Source organism: Choristoneura fumiferana, chromosome 10 (assembly GCF_025370935.1).
Source record: "Choristoneura fumiferana chromosome 10, NRCan_CFum_1, whole genome shotgun sequence".
Taxonomy (NCBI): domain Eukaryota; kingdom Metazoa; phylum Arthropoda; class Insecta; order Lepidoptera; family Tortricidae; genus Choristoneura; species Choristoneura fumiferana.
This window is the reverse complement of record NC_133481.1, coordinates 17,111,591-17,131,372: the sequence shown is the minus strand read 5'-3', so window position 1 is coordinate 17,131,372 and position 19,782 is coordinate 17,111,591. Positions and strand designations below refer to the sequence as shown.

The 19,782-nt window shown below is 39.3% G+C and overlaps 3 protein-coding genes across 5 annotated transcripts; 2 read left to right on the top strand and 1 right to left on the bottom strand.

Annotated features, from left to right (window-relative positions):
- Positions 1-8: 8 nt before the first annotated feature.
- Positions 9-7,894, bottom strand: LOC141432198 (spondin-2-like). 3 transcript variants are annotated; one of them, XM_074093702.1, is made up of 10 exons: positions 7,788-7,894; positions 7,155-7,555; positions 6,405-6,596; positions 5,538-5,744; positions 5,037-5,294; positions 3,213-3,381; positions 2,834-2,945; positions 2,258-2,435; positions 990-1,104; positions 9-556 (listed from the first exon to the last, which is right to left on the bottom strand). In XM_074093702.1, exons 2-10 carry the CDS (start codon positions 7,545-7,547, stop codon positions 459-461), a joined length of 1,722 nt encoding a protein of 573 aa, XP_073949803.1. In that variant the 5' UTR covers positions 7,548-7,555; positions 7,788-7,894; the 3' UTR covers positions 9-458. The 3 variants fall into 3 exon arrangements, with proteins under 3 accessions (XP_073949803.1, XP_073949802.1, XP_073949805.1); XM_074093701.1 differs by having other exon boundaries at positions 7,784-7,891; XM_074093704.1 differs by having other exon boundaries at positions 2,867-2,945; positions 7,784-7,891.
- Positions 7,895-13,837: 5,943 nt separating this feature from the next.
- On the top strand, positions 13,838-14,853 carry LOC141431775 (sodium channel protein Nach-like). The gene is made up of 2 exons (XM_074092955.1): positions 13,838-14,747; positions 14,843-14,853. The coding sequence occupies exons 1-2, from the start codon at positions 13,838-13,840 to the stop codon at positions 14,851-14,853; spliced, it is 921 nt and encodes a 306-aa protein (XP_073949056.1).
- Positions 14,854-17,118: 2,265 nt separating this feature from the next.
- LOC141431648 (engulfment and cell motility protein 1-like) lies at positions 17,119-19,738 on the top strand. The gene has a single exon (XM_074092827.1). It carries the CDS (start codon positions 17,269-17,271, stop codon positions 19,477-19,479), a length of 2,211 nt encoding a protein of 736 aa, XP_073948928.1. The 5' UTR covers positions 17,119-17,268; the 3' UTR covers positions 19,480-19,738.
- The last annotated feature ends 44 nt before the right edge of the window (positions 19,739-19,782 follow it).

Genomic DNA, 19,782 nt, shown 5'->3' with positions numbered 1-19,782 from the left:
TCCAAAAGTGATATGCAATGTATTTTATTTAAGCTTAAAATTACAATCTTGTCTTTAATACATCGTAGCTTAACGGTACAAACAAAAAGTTTTCTGACAGCTATCGCTAGATGGCTTTAGTATCGTGAGATCCATTTGACGGTACAGTCTTGCTTGCGACTGGCTCATTTAGTCCTAACCAATTCCAAATAAAATTGTTTAGGTCAACGTTCATCCACCAACATCTCTCATATCTCATTTTCTAGATTTTTTTACCGTACAACGGCTGAACCTTTTAGACACTGGTGAATTGTCCTCTGATGGACAGTGCCATAGTAAAAAAAATACTAAAACAATCCCAAAACCTACACAAATGTCAAAGGTGTCAAAGGACCTCACTATACTAGTGCGAACTAGTTTGTTACAGAAACCTTCAATAATAGCATCTTCAGATCTTGATCTTGATCCTCGACAGTGTATTACAACAAGGCTCTCATAGCGTTTCTATGTTCAAACAGGTCCCTTTTCCTGGATCCCCATGGATGTCCTGGTGTGATCAAGGTTCTTCTGCGTTCAGCTAAAAAAAAACGTGTTAATCCTATAATATTATCAATTTGAAAACTTATGAATGTGTGTTTGTTTGTTCACATTAAAACATCAAATCTTTCACATTAAAACTGCTGATGGATTTGTATTATTTTTGTGCTAGTAACATAAGAGAAATAACAATAGCCTGACGAATAAAGATGCCAGTATCAGCCAATAAACCATTCTTATTCTTATTCTTAATAATAATTTTAATTACGATTGTGACCCCGCACGTTAAACAATAAGCTTCACTCAGATCCAGGATTTCATCCGAAGAGGGACAATCTTAGGTTATTTCACCTGCATAAACCTAAAGAAATATTAATTTTCAGTTTTTCGGCATTGCACCACCTCCTGGATACCATTGTACTGTTTTCATTATTCTTGATTAAGTAAGTATTGTAAGTAAATGCAAGTCATACCAACGACTTCAACATTATCTTCGTTCTCCGCGCAAGACTCCTCACACTCCATTTGTTCAAAATCATCGTATTTGTTCTTGCAGTGTGGCGGAACTGCTTTATTGTGAGGGCTGGCCTAAAACATAGTGAGAAAAAATATTTTAAACTGGGGGGCTAGTACGAAATTCGAAAATCAAAGCTAGTGTCGTACCGTCCCTCTCACTCTCGTATTAAATAATTAGCGTCAGCGGTACGGCGAGATAAGAAGTTCGAATTTTGCACTTCGTAGTAATAGGGCCTGTTACTCTCATTTAATACGACACATCGTCATCAATTAACGGTCCAGCTGCGGTTACACGGGACCAGCGGCACGGCGAGTCTTTCAATTGTACAGTAAGTTCAACTAGAATGTTAGTATCTCCCGCTCGGGACTCGTCGGTTTTCATCGTTTTCCTGAAGATTCAAAAGTGAAAGAAAAAGAAAACCGATCCTTTGTTTCGGGCTCCGAATGACACTAGCAAACTAGTTTGTGTATATTGCTCTGCTGAAAAGCTAGCCACGCAGTGGTATATCTTATACTATTGTTTGAAAATTTTGAATATTGCAGATTTTTACATTTTAAATCTTCTATTCTTCTATTATCAAATCTTGTATTGATTACTGAATAAATATCTCTGTCTTTGTCTATTCATAGCTTCCTAAGTCAAAGGCACTTCAATTTGTGTTTACCACCATGCAGTCCCAAAAATGGTGGTCTGTGGAAAGCAACCGTCAAATCAGAAAAATATAACAAAAATAATTGTCATTTTGACTTGATAAATGACATGAACAAAGGGTTATTTTACTGCCAATTTAACTATAATTGGTATTCGATTTGTAGCATTCGAACATGGCGGATGTAGACAGTATCTAATTTTGGTATTTCTGGTTTCTTTGGCTAGTTGAAGTATAATTTATTAACCCTAACAGTGAACAGTGATCACAAAATTCTATATTGCTCTCGTGTCTGACATTTTTTAATGCGCAAGTTGTCTCCACGTGGTTTCTGGAATTTAACTATCAAATTGCAAAAACTTCAATCTTCAAAAGGACAGAAGCAATATTTTAAATAAAATGAATGAACTATAATTGAGAGCTATTGATTTTTACTATTATCACACGATATTTATAGACCAGCAGATAGATAAATGGACAAGAATCTCTGCAAAGTTTACTATTTGGATTAGCGTGATACTTTCCTGGCCATTTTGAGGCTTTACCATTTAATTTTTCCATGATTTGTAACTCACATTCGGATCATACTTTTCCACGGCTATGCCATCTACTAGGTGGAACCGCTCCCTCCACTTATAGCCGACCAGCTGTCCATTCTCACACATGCCTTCGCAGCGACTCCATTCTCCCCATGGCGTCAAAGGACACTCTTCTGTTGCATTAGGGTCCACCTCCAAAGGGGTTTCACTTGAGCTGAATAATTTAAGGCACGTAGCAACATGTTAATTTGAGCCGGAACAAAATTTTATTTCGCTAAATATATATTATATTAAATAAAAAAACTGCTCGGATGAGGAATTATAAAAAGTAAAAAATAAAACGAAGGGCTACGGATTAGCCCGAAACATGTCGAGCTAAACTCGATTTAAGACGTGAGTTATCCGGGTCATTATATTTAATATAATAAAAAAAAATCTGAAAAAAGTCATTATTAGCAACATTAAACTAGTATACTAGCATGCAATTAAGTAATTGGTTTTTGTTGGTATCAAATATTAAGCCCCCTAGTTTTATTAAAAAATAAACTGGTCTAGGGCGCAGATTTCTTAATCGAATAAACAAAATCAAGTTAATACGAAACAGAGGCTCACCGGCCGTCGCTAGCTATGTCAGGATATTGATACCTGGAAGGCTCGTCTGGTTCTTGACTGCCATTATCTTCAGGCTTCTTCTCCTCAACTTCAGGAGCACCACCTTCTTCTTCTGTAAAATAGTATTAAAGTAGATCTTAACCTTCTATTGGAGTTTTTTTTAATAAACAGAACAGATACCAAGCTAATCCACTAATAGCCTTTTGATAATATTTTTTGTTCATTGATATGTACCTCCGCAAAGTAGCACCTGGTTCATTCAATTACACCAACTTTTATTTTAACATCTTAGTAAGATTTTAGCAAGCAAATGGTTCTGTTAACACATCGTTTGAGTTTTAAATCAAAAACAAAAATTTGAATATGACAAAAGCGTTACCTGAGGATTCTTCACATTCCCGAGGATATGTCCTAATCAGTTTTATGTGTAGTCTTCCGAATGGACGGAGGTCCTTCATATCCATCTCATAGAATGGAGAGTTCTTGTCGTACGAACTTATTTGGACTCTGCTGACGGCGTCTTGTGGGAACGTCTCAATGTTAGCAGACTAAACAAGAAAAGACGACACTGACCCTTCTTGTTTTTTGATGGGTACATTACCATGTAATTATCAAAAAACAAAGATCAATGTTGGATTAATGCCTAAACAAAAGTCCAGGATTCGAAGTCATTTTGACGACCGGATGACCAATTATTTAGAGAACCTGACTACAATCCGTGACACGTGAGCTCTTAGAAAAACCTTCGGGTTTCGTTCGGGGGGAATTCGGATGGATTCGTTAGTAGAAAATGACAATTGTCTATTGGATTTAGTAGCAATCCATCACGCGAATAGTGCACTCGTTATGTTTTAATTGATTTATATAGAGCAGTTAAAACCACCACTTAGGTACATATTTATTTAGTTTGTTATTTTTCGGAAATTGAATTCCATGGGGAGTCTACTTAAACAGGGTATTCTGTAAATAGCCAATCACGGGAAATTGTTTATAATGTATATTATAAAAAAATTGTAAAGAAGCTGAAAGAAGTATTGATCGTAAATATTTTAATAAGGTTCAAGTACATTATAAAATATTAAACGAAAGCAGATCAAAAAAATTCATTTGACATACCCAAGAGAAGTAGATACAGTAGGTATAACAACAGCTCTATATACTTCCGAATAAAAGTAGTGTGTTAAGGCGGAGTGTTCTCTATTTAAGGCCCCCTTGCAATAAACACATAAATCTCGAGTTAGCGTTAAGCTCAGTTTAGTAGTGTCAAATTGTATGGAACTGTCAAGCTTAAGCCTGGATTAACTACTAAATCTACATGTATTTTTTCCTTCAAGACAGCCTAAATTAACGTTGGAAGAATTAGAAAATGCTGATCTTGTTTTATTTGTATCATGACAAAAAGTCATATTGTGTAAAATTAGAAAAAGATAAAGAAGCGTAATATTATTACAGTAAGGTTTATTTTGTACCGATGGTTATTCTTAACATAACTTTTTACGGTAACTTTGAAAAGTTTTGCAAGTTGATAACAGAACGGAACCGCATATCACGATCGCGTGTCATCGTCTATACCCGAAGCATGCATCTAAAATCCGAAGGTTTTTTTAAGAGATCACGGAGGCTTGAGAACTCGGGTTCGATTCCCGGCCGGGGAAGATACTTGTATGAATAATACGAATATTTGTTCTCGGTTCTTGGATGTTTAATACATATTTATCTACACAAGTATGTTTATCCGTTGCCTAGTATCCATAGTACATGCTTTGCTTAGTTTGTATCCCATGCATGATATTTATATTTATTTACCTATTTATTTTATTCTTCACATCTGTCAATCAAGATTGATCGGTGTCTCTCAAACCAAACATAAAACTTGAAACTACCGTGACACTCACTCGTATTAAATATATTAACCCTGATAGCTCACCGAAACATGTCGGGCTAAAGTCGATTTAAGACGTGTTATCCGTGTCAATATATTTAATATATAATATATACATAAAACTGTTGGATAACTAGCATTTTCCTTCCGGGACCTCATACTTTAACACAAGCAGGGACAGCTACATTTGTCTTAAAACTCTTAAATCTCAAGTGCATGATGATTTTAAAAAGCGTATTAAAAAAAAAGTCAGCAGATTCATATGGTGATCTTCATTCGCACGGATTTCTTAGGATATCAAACTCATTTAAAGTACTGTACCTCATAAGAAATCCCGCTATCGGTACCAGCGTCCCACGGGTACAAATTGATCTCTCTCTCCTTGAGCCAAGTGTTATCCTCTTCGCACAACTCAAACCTGGTCACGCCCAGGAACCAATCAGGGGAAGGATACAGAGCTATAGCAACCGTAATCAAGTGGTTGGTATTATCAGTTCGAAAGACTGCACGCGTGGGGTTCTCCATCTTCTTGTAGCCGTGACCTTTTCCTTTGATCAGAGTTCGGATGCCATCACCAATCTAAAAAGGAGAATTAACATGTGTCAGAATGAGTTTCACCAATTTACTATAACTATATAACCAATGTCAAACCAGCCGCCAAAGCTTTGGCTAGGTAAATTTCTGCAACCATAAATTTAATTAATTATCTGGATATAATTATAACGAATGGTGTGACTAATTTCAAAAAATGTAGGGTTAAGTTTATTGTATCATAAAGTCTGTTAATTGCTATTGTAAGAAAGGTTCTAATTTTTGTATTACCTTTTCCCTTATTTCTGCTTCTAACGTGCTGGTATTCGCATGCTCTGCCAGGTCCTTTAGCCCATCAGAAGCCAGGTTGCCTGGTGCCCAGAGGACGTAGTCTGCGGCGTGAGACGCGCCCACTAGGTCACTGAACCGAGGCAGCCAATCGCTCTCCGGGTACAGACGTGGATGGATATTACGAGACCAACTACCCTCGAATGTAACCTTTGGAGTAGAAACAGAATATAGGAACTGGAAACCCTTCCCTTTTACCCCTTTAATTCTAAAAGTGGTAAGTATATAGATGCAGAACCTCTGAAATAACTAGGTACCTTATCTACTCAGGTACTGACTGACGGGATCACTTTAAAATTCGAAATTCAACATCGTATATTTGTTTAATTCAAATCTCTGTCTATTTTGATCCACTTCCGGTGGTTGGATTAACTTGAAATTTAGTATACATTTATGTACCATCAGCCAAATATGTGGTCTACCACCCTAAAGTTGATAATCGTTTGCATGTCGCAAAACAATAATGCCAATAGACGTGTCTGTTAATTTGAAAGTTCAAAAAGGAACGTTTAAAAATTGATAAAGGTTGGATGAAAGAAAATGCATATAAAGTTAACAAAATGTGGAGGTCAGCAAAAAAGATTATATATGAAACAAAAATTACATTTTTAACAAAAACTTATTATGAACTTCATACAATGCACTCGTAAATGAAGATCACGCACCATATGAGTTTAGAGAATTCCCATGGGAATTCCAGGCGTTTAAATTCGACTGCCAGACATGGTTTATAAACGGGAACAAAGCCAGTAGATCAATATGCCTTGCCTGTGTTAGGCTGTTACACTAAAGTTAGCTTAATTTAATCACCTCATACTTAGCTTCGTCACAGACTTTGCACTCATAGTTAATGTTTGGTGACACATCGTCCGGTTGTCTCATATCCTCGCACAGTTTGACTGTCAGTGGCGCCCCGTCTTCAAACCAAATCTCCTGACTCTCGGCCACCATCGCTCGGAGAGTCACGCAACCTCTACCAGTGGCAGGAGCTTTCCAATAGAGCTGAAATGAGAATTCTCCTTTGGAATGGGATATCCAGGGCCGGAAAGGGCCGGAAGGGCCCGGGTCTAAGAGTGGATGTCGCAAAAGATGGGACCTAGCCCGCACGGATTCCTTATCCTACCTACACCGTAGCCTGGGGCACTATATGGCCAGTCCGATGCTGTGGATATCTCGATATGATAGATGGAAGAATATGTAAGTTGAAACGGGAATGGGCAGGCGACGTCGATGAGATCACCGATGGAAAAAAGTTCCGCACGTGCGATCACGAACTGGAAGACGCAGTGGCTGCAGGCCTCCGTCTAGGTGACTGACGGCATTGTGAGTTGCCAGAAACCAGTGGATCCAGTGGCAAGTTTTCGTTCTTAGTAAGCAAGCACTTTGAGGCTTGTTATTGTTAAACAAAATATTACGTAGGTAATAATTTTAAGACATCGTAAGTACCTATTTATATTCTGAGATGTGATATTAAGAAAAAAGATCTCGCTCTGCACCGCACCATGATGTTTGGTTGAAGATCTCACTATCACTTGTGGTATAAATGTAAAACAAACTTACTTCGACAGAGGATTTCGTATTATAGCTCGACTGTTCCACCGAGTACAAGCACCGGTCACTATACTTGCCGGTAGCCTGAGGCCTCAGCTCCCCAGGGTTTTGGGCTACAAGTCTCCTTGGATTCCTGGGATCTTGCTTTAATTCCGCCTCAGCTGATACAACAAAGGCTATGAATTCGGATTCATCATCTGTCCGAGTTAGCTGAACTGTATAAGCTTGTTCTGGTAGGTATGTATCGTCGGCTCCAAGGACGTTTAACTGGTACCGACCATCAGAGGGTGAGGCTTGAGTTGTGGAGCCGTATGGTCTACGGTCACAGCGGAGACTGGACCCTTCCTTCTTCAAAAGGAACATGAGCAAGAGCAGCCATTTTTCTAAACTCTTTTTCGCCATCGAGGGATCTGAAACATACGAAATTCTTTATTTGTTCTCTCTGTCAGTCAGCTACGTTTCTCATTTATAGGCCGGCCATGTGCAGGAACCTTGGACGATATTCTTGAAGCCGTCTAAACGGCTTTTTAGCTACACTAATCAAGCGAAAAAAAGTTTAAGTAATTAGGTTAGGTACCGCCACGTATTTTTATGACTAGGTACCCTAAATGCCTCAAATTATTTAAAATGAAACTTACATACTCCGTTAAAATTAATCCGACGTCTGTGTTTCTTAAGCGACTGGAACTAACGTAAGTGGTCACACGGATTAGTTGACGAGTCCAATGAAGGCAATGGGCCAACAGGACATAGACCAGGAGCTGGTTGCAAAAAATCAGGAAGAATCAATTGCGTTGTTGCAGACTTCAACACCAAGGTTCTTGGCGCCAAAGTTCTTGGGTTTTTTGACGCCATAAAACAATGATTACAAGGCATGGCTCTAATGAAACTGTAGACATTACGGTAATTCCTATGTTAATTTAAATACCATAGATTTATTTTATAGGTTTTCTTTTCTTGTAAGTAATCTATAGGTTTAGAACTATTTTTTTATTTTTTTTCTATATTTTAGGCCCAGTAGTTCGGAAGATAAAAAAAGGGGAAGGGGTGGTAATTTTTCACATATACTTAACCTCCAAACAACTGATATGAAAATTATAAATAAATTATATGTTAGATAATATTTGTCTATATTTTTTTCAATTTGCTTCCAAAAGTTTTATTTTACACGGTTGTCTTTACATATTATATAGGTATTATATTTCCGCAAGAAGAAAGAAGACAACCTGTAGTTTTTCCAAAATTGATTGTTCCAAAACAATGACTTCCAATGTTTCAATAAATTTATGTCATACATTCCGCACTGTCTCGTCCAAATTTTACTTACCACAAGTTGAGCAAAAGGACAATCAAATTACAAGTTGATCAAAACAATTTTAAGCTTGCCTTTCGACAGTCAGCTCCCGGTCTAACAAGTGGGTCGTGTGTCGACGGGAAGATATTTGATCCTACGCAATTACTTCTGTCGCTTTTGAAGAACGTCCTGAGTCCTGACAAATGGAATGGATATTTATTAGGTACCTACTTGCATTCTTGGACAAATCTGACACTTGATATAGTATATAGTCGACTAATAATGCAAGTGTCATTTGGATTCCGTAACGTTAAAATGTCCATTTTTTCATACAGACAAATTTATGTACAGTCAAGGAAACTGAATCGCGTAGGTACCATCAGCCAAATATGTCGTCTACCACCCTAAAGTTGATAATCGTTTGCATGTCAAAAAACAATAATGACAATAGACGTCAACTGAAAGTTCGACTTTAGCGACATATTCATCTGATAGGAACTTGTTTAAAAATTTGATAGACGACTTATTTGGCCGATGGTACCAGGGTGGAACCATTGTGCTACCATTGTGATATCATGTTAAAACCCCATACATCTGCCATAGAAATCGAAGCGAAATCCATACTAATATTATAAATGTGAGTGTGTGTGTTTGTATGTTTGTCCATCTTTCACGTCGAAACGGAGCGACGAATTGACGTGATTTTTGGCATAGAGTGACATAGGCTACTTTTTATCCCGGAAAAATGCACAGTTCTCGAGAGAACAGCGCGCGATAACCGAATTCCACGTAGACGAAGCCGCGGGCAAAAGCTATTTGGGTATGAAAAGGTTCCACTGGAACGTGAATCCATTTCCTCGTCTGTACTAACATGTCGCACTAACATATCACTAGGAATATAAAGTGCTAATAAATTGTGTAGGTACAGTCACCAGCACCAATATCTGACACAACAAGCGTGAATCTGATACGATACGACTCTATTTCTAGGGCGCCGGTAGGGTGAGTCAGATATTTTTGCACGCTCCGCTGTGGCAGATATTAATGCAGGTGACTGTATCAATGCTATAAGATTAAGAGATGTTATAAATATTACATCATCTCAATTAATTTGAAATGAAAATTAACAAATCTTTTACATAAGTAATATTTTCCTTTTCATTTTCCGAACAAAATATGTAATAGAATTATTTCCACATAATCATGCTGTGCATTTAACTGACAAAGAGGAATAGGTATATAGGTGTAGGGTGCGGCTCCACTAAGGCGGAGACGAGCGGAGCGGAGAGGAGACGTGTAGGGATCGACCAATCCCTACACGTCTGATGATAATTAGGGATTGCTCCCGGGAATTCCCGGTACTGAAATTCCGGGAATTCCCGGGAAATTTCATCGCCCTCAGTACCGGAAACGAAACTCATATCCCGGGAATTCCGGTACTACAGAAATATATGATGATGATGATGTGATCCTGTTATCCCAGAAGAGAAGTAGAAGTAGAGAGAAGTAGAGTGTTATCGTAGAAGAGTTTTCCATTTGGCTCGATCTTGCGCGGCTTCTTCCAGCTCTTCCCTGCCGAGACCAATTGAGCCAGCCTCCTTCTCAACTGATAGCCTCCACGTGGTCCGAGGACGTCCTGGCCGTCTTCTGCCAGTAGATTGCCAACGGAGACCCTGCTTGGGCAGGTGATCATTCGACCCTCGAAGCGTGTGTCCAATCCATCGCCATTTCCTTGTCATAACTTCTCGGCTTACTGGCTTCTGGTCAGTCATTTGCCACAGTCTTGCATTTGAGATAGTTCGAGCCCAAAAAATTCCAAGGATACGCCTCAGGCATTTGTTAACAAACACCTGCAAACGATCGGTGATATCCTTCCTTACGAACCATGTCTCGCATCCGTACAATAGGACTGACTTGACGTTGGAGTTAAACACTCTGATCTTAGTGCGTCGAGTTATTACGGTGGATGTCCACACAGGTTTGAGTTGCGCGTACGCCGCCCGCGCCTTGTTGATGCGCGCCTCAACATCGCTATCCGTTCCCCCGGTCGGGTCGACCACACTTCCTAGGTATGCGAATTGGCCAACTTGCTCCACGGCCCCGCCGTTAATGTATATCGGCACCGCATCCGAGGTGTTAAGCCGCATGTCCTTCGTCTTCTCACAGTTTATGCGCAAGCCTTCTCTTGCAGCGTATTCGGAGAGGTCGTTGGTCATGGATTGCATACGCTCTCGTGATGTTGCGAATAAACAAAGATCATCTGCGAAGTCTATGTCTTCGAGGCCCCCCTCATCTACCCAAGGCAATCCTCTCCTCTCTTGACTTGTTACCTTGCGCATCACGTCATCCAAGACAATGAGGAAAAGCAATGGCGACAACAAACAACCCTGCTTCACACCCGCCGTGACCGGTACCTGGTCTGACAATTGTCCCTTATGCATGACTCGGCAAGAGGAGCCCGTATAAAGATTTTGGATAATTTTCATGATTTTAACTGGTATACACCTTCTTTTTAGCGCATGCCAAATACTTGTCCACTTGACCCTGTCGAACGCCTTTTCGAAGTCTACGAACAAAGTGAAAAGTTCACTACGCATTTCATTGCACTGCTCCAAAAATCATGCGTAAAACGTTGATTTGATCAATGCAAGACCGCCCTGCTCTAAATCCACCCTGTTCGCCCCTCAGCGTACAATCGACAGCACTCGTCATTCTGTGTAGCAGTATCTTGCAGAGAACCTTGGAGACCATAGGCAGTAGGTTTATCCCTCTCCAATTTGAGTACTGGGACAAGTCCCCTTTTTTGGACAGCTTAATTAGTATGCCTTCTTTCCAATGTATAATACAAAAATATATAATAATTTTAATATTTTTAACCTTTATCAAGCTGTAAATGCTGTAAATCCACACGATGTTTTTTTTGGATTTGAGGCGAGAGATATTTAACATCTTTCCGTCGCCCCTTGTGTGCAGATGAATACTCCGTTCGGTGTCACCGAAAGCTGTTTGTACCCAATATTAGTGCGAAATATATTTCGAACAGGGTAGGAGCCAGAACGCAGCCCTGACGCACACCTCTGCGAACATCAAACGGCTCCGATGTGTTGCCGTTGTAATCTACAACGCCCTTTATGCCTTCGTGAAATGACTTTACCACCAGGCTTAGAAGTTTTGGCGGACACCCAATGCTCTCGAGCGCAGAATAAACCTTCCCTGCTTACTGTATCGAACGCTTTGTTGAGGTCAACGAAAGCGACGTAGAGAGGGGTGTTCTGCTCCCTACACTTCTCCTGTAACTGAAGAAGTATAATGATCATATCTACTGTGGATCGCTGGGAGCGAATACCACACTGCGCCTCAGGATAGATGCGCTCTGCAAGCTTTTGGATTTTACACAAGACGACTCGACCAAAAATTTTACCAACTAGGAATGCTTAAAAGGGAAATACCGCGGTAGCAGTTGCAGTCGACGCGGTCACCTTTCCTTTTGTATAAGGTGACGGAGTTAGCGTCGCATATGTCCTGAGGTACTTCCTTCCTCCCAGCATTAACACAGAAGATTGTGCATGATTGGTCTGATGCAATGGAGTTTAATTACTCCGGCTTGGGTGCCGTCACCGACAGGACTCTTTCCGCACTTGAGCTGATTGACAGTAGCTCTATAGACGGCAGGTCGTCTAACTCTGTCCATTTGTCCAGTTTGAGCATGCTTTGCACTGCTTCCTGATGCAGGAATACAGGCTGAGAGAAGAGATCTACATAATGCTCGATCCAGCGGTCCCGTTGTTTTTGACTGTCTGTAATAACAGAGCCATCCGCGTCTTTAAGAGGGGCTGTCGTGTTAATGACCAAAGCCAAGGGCCAAGAACCCGCTTGATACCTTCATAAACACCGCTAATATTTCCCTTATCTGCACAAAATTGAATGGTGCGACCGAGATTAGACCAGTACTGGTATTGGCAAAGTACCGCACACTTCGCTGGAGGACTGCTTTGCTATTGCGAAGCGCTATTCCGGTATCGGGATTGGGTTGGGATGCATAAGTAAGGTCGCGCTTTGAGTCAAGCAAGGGTTGAAGATGCTCAATAATTGAATTACAGAGGAGGGTAATTTCAGTGATTCATATTTTGTTTATTAAACTTCTATAAAACTATTTCCTACGTTTTATTGAACGCATAACAAGCATTTAACACATTTTTCCTCTAGTACCGAAAGTATCGAATTTCCCGGTATTTCCCGGTACTGGAGTAGATCCAGTACCGGGAAATAGAAATTCGGTTTCAGTACCGGTACTGCAATCCCTAATGATAATGAGGCGGAGACGAGATGTGGATTCAACTAATATGTTTGGTCGATCCCTACACGTCTCCTCTCCGCTCCGCTCGTCTCCGCCTCGGTGGAGCCGCAGCCGATTGTTACAAATACAAGTAGGGAAACAAGAAAAACCTACCGAGTGTCATCAATTAGGGTTTCTTATCAAAAGTTGAAATAAGTAGTGTCAACAAAATCTTTGCAACAGACCTAGATAGAGTTATATGGCTGCTCGATTGCTGGTTTATTTATTTTTTCCTTTGAGCGATTAGAAAATCATGTAAAACAATATCGAGCACGCATCAATTATTGAAAATTGCTTGAAAATTGCAATGCATGTCATTGTTACGGGTATAGCAATTACTGTTATGAAGGAAAGCATTGGCATTATAATAAAGCAAATTTGTTATCGTGGTCGTTAGCGCGCTATGCAATGATTTTTAGCTTATTACTTATTAAAATAGCGTGGCAAGCGTCAATCATAATAGCAGCTATATATAATACATAATAATATAATACTAGTACTTACTTGCCTATTATTAGTCCACGGACATACTTCGATGAGTGGATACCTATTAGATAGCGTGAATGAAAGAGTTTGAAAAATATATTTATTTTAATGTGGTCGCGGATTTAGATAGAATTTTAGGTAGAAAATAAATATCTCCAAAACGGCTGCATAGAAATGGAAAGAAAGAAGAACATGTTTTATCAGAAGGAACTAGCTCCTTCCTACATGCCACGGCGGGTGAAAAAACCTTCCCAAAAAACCGTGACATTTCGAAAACCCATAATAAAACTCAACAATGAGATGATAATACGGAAAAGTATACAAAATACGTTTCTGGAATACATGACAAACTCGTCTTTTAGTGGCGTCCGGTTCCTTGTGGACAGCAAGAAAACAATAACGGAGAGGTTTATGTGGTTTGCTATAATCGGAAGTGCTATATTCAGCTTTTTCTACTTCATGGGAAACATACTCGAGTCTCAGAATGCACAGCCTACTTATATGACTTTAGAAGATGCAGGATATCCCGTAGGAAGTATAATATTTCCAGCCATAGCAATTTGCAACCACAACCGAATGAAGATATCTGCCGTTAAACGTCTAGTCGACGTCCTGTACGCGCAAGATAACACGACTTTTTCCAGCAAAGCAGAACTCTTCGAAGTTGCCAAATTGTACGGCAGCCTTTACGATTTCTCGTACCCCAATAGACAGGATGTCTTGAGATTCAACGTCTATTTAGAAAAACTCGAAAACAAAATTGACGAAGAGGAAAACATTAAGAAGAAAGATATAACGAAACTGTTAAAATCTCTGACACCAACTTGCGAAGAGACATTGCTCAGATGCCACTGGAAGGGGACGCCTTTCAATTGCAGCAGCCTGTTCCGAATGGACATAACACAGTTTGGATTCTGTTGCGTTTTTAACTATTACAACACTGAAGCTGGCAGGTTGGAAAAAGACCCGTTGGATCCTGTCGACAAACCGATAAGAATGAGCGACAGTAGTCGCTTAAACAGTTTGACGCTGGTCATGCAGGCAAAAACTGAGGAGTACCTCTACGCGACACGGCAGAGCTACGGCTTCGACATCTTGTTTTTCGATCGCTATGATTACGCCGATCAAACAGCTGGCGGCCTCGTGCACAGAGTTATATCTGTAGGACAACATTACGATATAACAATCAGTCCATATTCGTATTACACAGTACCAGCTGTAAGACGACTTCCTCTTGAGAAAAGAGGTTGCAAATTCGAAGACGAAATGAAAGAAGAATACCACGAGTACTACAGCATGAGCAACTGTTTGGTCCGATGCCGGATGAGAACTATCGAGCGGCTATGTCGATGTGTACCCTTTTTTCTACCAAAGAGAAGTAATCTCTCGGCTTGCACGCTTGAAGAGCTGCACTGTTTAAATAAATACCGGCAGAAACTTCTCTTTGTGTACCCTCCAAGCGATTTACCAGGATTAGAAGTAGAACGTGAGGACTCATTAAACTGCCCTCATTGCATGCCTGATTGCAGCGCGACGCGATATAAAATTAATGCCAACATCAAACTGACACCTATTCCGCAGAACGCGACTGAATTTGCAAACGATACAATTGATTTAAAGGACGGTAATCTTTCTTCAATTCGTATATACTATGCTCTTCACGAACTACCAATGTACAGGATAGATGTGACATCGTACTGGTATGAAAATGTCAGCTATTTAGGAGGACTCTGCGGATTGCTTACAGGGTTTTCTGCGATGAGTCTTGCAGAGATATTTTATTTCATTTTCATACGTTTCAGCTATGTTTTAGTGGAAAACTTTAGAAAGTATGGTTGATCTTCAAAAAAATCTGTAATCATTAAACAACAAAATGTAATTTAGCATACGAATAAGCCCTACTTTACACTTAATTATGTACCTACTTATTTATTATGATTATGAAGTTTTATTAATTATTATATTCAAGCATTTAAATGACGATAGGATAGAATGATGCTATGCTTCTACCAAAGAAGGCATTATGAAATTTAGTGTGAAAAAGGTAGGAAAAAGGTTCATCTGTGGCGCACGTCACTACACACTGGATGCAAAGTAACGCTATTAATTAATAATGTAGGTATAATATAATCGCTAAGGCCGATGCCGCACTACGGCTAAACCGCCGCGGTTTTCAAACGCGTTACTTTGTGAATCAAGTAAACTAATGCAAGCGGCCGCACGGGCGGTATTAAGTTTACTTGTATATATTTATTGAATCAACTATTGATTTATCATTGATTGATTGATTGATTGTTATTTATCAATGGTAAATAGTTGAGTTCAAAAGTAGCAGGCACGGATAGTGAATAGCATGCTTTACGCCGTGTTGCCTTGCCTTCTCAGTCTACTAACAAATATAGGTGTAGTATTTTAAAATAAAACAATGTTAATGTTGCCTTTAAGACTAAACAACTCTTTGTACTCGAGGTTTTGTAACCAAAATATAAGGTGGATAAAGTCACTAGACCGGGTGTATACAAGCTTACTTTTATTGTAATGACTACATACAGTATATATGTAGGTCAGACAGGTCGCAGTTTTACTCGTACTAATGCTAAGTTTAAAGAGCGTGTTTCAGCATATAAGAATGAGCATCCTGACAGATCAAATGCTGCCAAACATCTGTTAGATCAAATCATTCTTTATTAGACTCAGATTCATATGAAGTGTCATTATTGCGGGTTTCGTCTCGATGTTCTAGAATGCATGGAAATAATTAGGTACAATAGTATGGGGTCTATTTAATGAGCAGGTAATAAATTTAGTATCATCTCCCTTCCTACGGCTTCGGTCTAATTTCAGCAATAGCAGTTAATAAAACGCGCCTTGACGCCTTTTGTGTTTTATGTAATTTGCGAAGTGCGAATAAATATTTATATTCTACTTATTCTATTCTAAATAAATAAAAATGTAAGGTAGTTTTATGACGATTAAAGTTTAATTAGGGAGTAACAGTGACAAATTAAAACGGTTGTGGTTTGTTAGTGTTAGTCTAACATCTCACATCTGGTAGCATGGTTGTGTTACTCTGTAAAGATGAGCTCTGGTTGAGTTTGAAACGCGTCAGTGTAGTGCTGGTTATAGATAGGTTTGTGTGATTTGTGTGTGTTCTTACAGTGTGGAGGTGGAGGAACTGCATGAAGACGCATATTTTGCATAAACTTAGCTATCGTAAGGTCGCGTGTGAGCAAAGAAATTCTTTTAGTTCGTTGAGTTTCTTGCCGGATTCTTCTCAACAGAGGTTACTCCCAACCGGTGGTAGATTTTTTGACATTCATAAGTACTTGTTATTAATTAGCCTAAATTGAATAAAGATATTTTGACTTCGACTTTAGTTCATTTACTTGTATAAAAAGTCACGCGGTTAAAAACCGCGGCGGTTTAGCTTAGTGCGGCCTCGGTCAAACGCTAGTTAATTTGTAATTTTATTTTATTATTTGTATACTATTATACCGAGTAATGTATTTTAATTTATGTCCTTTTTGATATCCCGAATGGTGGCTCTAGCGGTTTGGAAGAAATTTGGTATTTTCGCCTGTATCCGCCTATGAGTATTATTTATCGCTTAGGTATTTTCATGTGGCGCCATCTTTTGGCGAATAGCAGAACTATGCGTAAAACGTCTAATAAATAAATAAAAAATTATAAAAACACGTTTTTATAAATCATTAAAAAAAAGGTAGATGAGATGTTTGCCCATGCGAATAATTTAGGTGCTTTCGAATTTTCATTGCGATCCTATGACGAAACGTGGACGAATACCGAACATTAGTCGTACCGTATGTAGGGCGCTTAAAAACCAACTGTCACAAATGTCATCTTGTTGTCCTGTCATATCCTGCTTACTTGCTTTTGTATTTCTTGCCTTGCCCATTTAACGGGAGGGACAACTGGGTGCAAGATTACTAAAAATAATTATTTCAATACCAATTTCGCGAATTGTGTACTTGACAAATGATAAATAAATGTCTACGAAGCAATTGAAGATGCCGTCAGCAACGAGGGACTCGACTATTCTTAAAATCGCGGTGGAGATGCTCAATGCTCCCGATAAGGTGCCGCAGTTGATTGAATTTGACCAGAGCCAGCCTCTATCTAGCATTATCCAGCTACTCTGCAAGCCTTGGGGCCTGTCTGACCCGGACAACTACGCATTACAGTTTTCTGAGAGTAACAACCAAAACTATATCACCGAAAAGAATCGTAATGAGATCAAAAACGGTTCAGTGCTACGGCTTGAGCAGTCGCCTGCGAAAACAGTGCAGGAGATATTGTATAAAATAAACAATGGCAGCGAACAGGATCAAACCAACGCTTTGACAAAACTAGCGAGTCTCAGCAGTGACCTTACTTTTGCACTTGAATTTATAAATAAAAAGGGACTTACTCTAATCATCAGTAACATTGAGTCCGGCAAGTTTAAAGGCACATGCCTCAAACACGCGCTAGTAACATTTGTTGAACTCATGGACCATGGTATTATTTCCTGGGATATACTGGAAAACCAATTTATTCACAAGGTTGCTGGTTTTGTTAGTAACCAGAGTACCCCCCAAGAACCAAAAGTCATTCAGTCATGCCTGTCTATACTAGAGAATATTGTTCTCAATAGCTCTGGAAAGAATTCTCAAGTAGAAAAAGAAATTACTATTCAGAGCCTAATCTTGCAGCTGCAAAATCAAAGCCAAGACATCATCATTCAACAAAACACTATTGCTCTTATTAATGCTATTCTGACAAAGGCCGATATGACTAAGCGGAAGGACATTGTAGCCACATTGTCATCAAGGCAAGTCCGTAATGTTATTTATGACAATCTGGTTGGTGTCTTGGTCTCTGCCCAAGCTCAAGACACAGAGCTGGCGCACCAGCTGTACTCTCTACAAACACTCATGCTCGGTCTGCTTGAAGCTAAAATGAGACAACGAGCTGATTCTCAGGACCAAGAATCACAAGAAAAAATCAAGGAGTTAAGAAAAATTGCCTTTGAAAATGATAACAATTGCAACATCGAAGTTACAACAAGGCGCCAGCTGGGTAGTTTCTCAAAGGACTTCAAAAAGCTTGGGTTCAAATGTGAAATTGATCCAATAAAAGATTTTAATGAAACACCACCAGGAATACTGGCACTGGACTGTATGCTGTACTTTGCAAGGAACTATCAAGAAGATTACACAAAAATAGTTCTTGAAAATAGCTGCCGGGCTGATGAACACGAATGCCCTTTTGGTAAAACAAGTGTAGAGTTAGTGAAACAACTCTGTGACATTCTTCACATTGGTGAACCTCCAAGTGAACAAGGTCAAACTTACCACCCAATGTTCTTCACTCATGACCATCCTTTCGAAGAGCTGTTCTGCATATGCATAGTGCTCCTCAACAAAACTTGGAAGGAGATGAGAGCAACCACAGAAGACTTTGTAAAAGTTTCTAGTGTTGTCAGAGAGCAAATTAGTAGGGCCCTGTCTGGATCTCCTAAAGGCTTTGACAAATTTCGCCAAAGAGTCAACCAGCTGACTTATGCTGAAATCACACAGATTTGGCAAACAGAGAGGACTAATAGGGAAGTTTGGGAGTCCCATGCAAGACCCATAGTTGAGCTCAAAGAAAAAATAACTCCAGAAATAATTGACTTGATTCAGCAACAGCGGTTAGGGGTGCTTGTTGGTGGGACCAGGTTCAAGAAGTATTCTTCCAGAGGGCAAAGAATCAAAGACAAGTTTTGGTATGTCAGATTATCACCAAACCACAAGGTATTGCATTATGGCGATTGTGATGAAAAAAGCACGCCAAGCCTAGAGGAACTTGGCAACAAGCTGTCTGTTGCCGACATAAAGAGTGTTGTAGTCGGCAAGGACTGTCCACACATGAAAGACTTGAGAGGGAGGAAGATAAATCCAAATCTGGCATTCTCTTTTATTCTGAAGTCTGCTGAAGTGACATCACTAGATTTTGTAGCTCCCGATGAGCAGGTATTTGACTATTGGACAGATGGAGTTAATGCGCTATTGAAAGAAAAGATGACAAGTAAATCTTATGAGAATGATCTCGAGACATTGTTGTCTATGGATATAAAGGTGAGACTACTTGATGCAGAAGGCATAGACATCCCACAGGACCCACCACAGATTCCAGACGAGCCAGAAGACTATGACTTTTATTACGATAATAACTAACAATTCCATTTATGAGTAATAATTCTTAAAATGCTTCACCAGTATGATATTACTTCCAAGGTGTATTGAAATTTTCTAGTATTAGTAGTTAAATGAGTTTTAAGTAAAATATTTATTAATTTTAAATTAATTTAAGATGTAATCTGTTTCCATTTTACTCTGTATTGACTGAATTTTATCAGAACTTCCATTTAATAATAGTAAGTAATAGTGGCCATATTCCATATTATATTTTATATACCAAAGATCACGTCTAAAGAACAAGATTATATATATTAAAATTGTATGTACAAATAAATGTTT

Coding starts and splice junctions, on each gene's coding strand:
- LOC141431775 (XM_074092955.1), top strand. CDS start 13,838: ATGAAGATATCTGCCGTTAAACGTCTAGTCGACGTCCTGTACGCGCAA.
- LOC141431648 (XM_074092827.1), top strand. CDS start 17,269: ATGTCTACGAAGCAATTGAAGATGCCGTCAGCAACGAGGGACTCGACT.
- LOC141432198 (XM_074093702.1), bottom strand. CDS start 7,547: ATGGCGAAAAAGAGTTTAGAAAAATGGCTGCTCTTGCTCATGTTCCTT. Junction 5,295..5,537: donor AAGCAGAAATAAGGGAAAAG/GTAATACAAAAA, acceptor TCTCCTTTTTAG/ATTGGTGATGGCATCCGAAC. Junction 3,382..5,036: donor ATAGCGGGATTTCTTATGAG/GTACAGTACTTT, acceptor TTTCTTGTTTAG/TCTGCTAACATTGAGACGTT.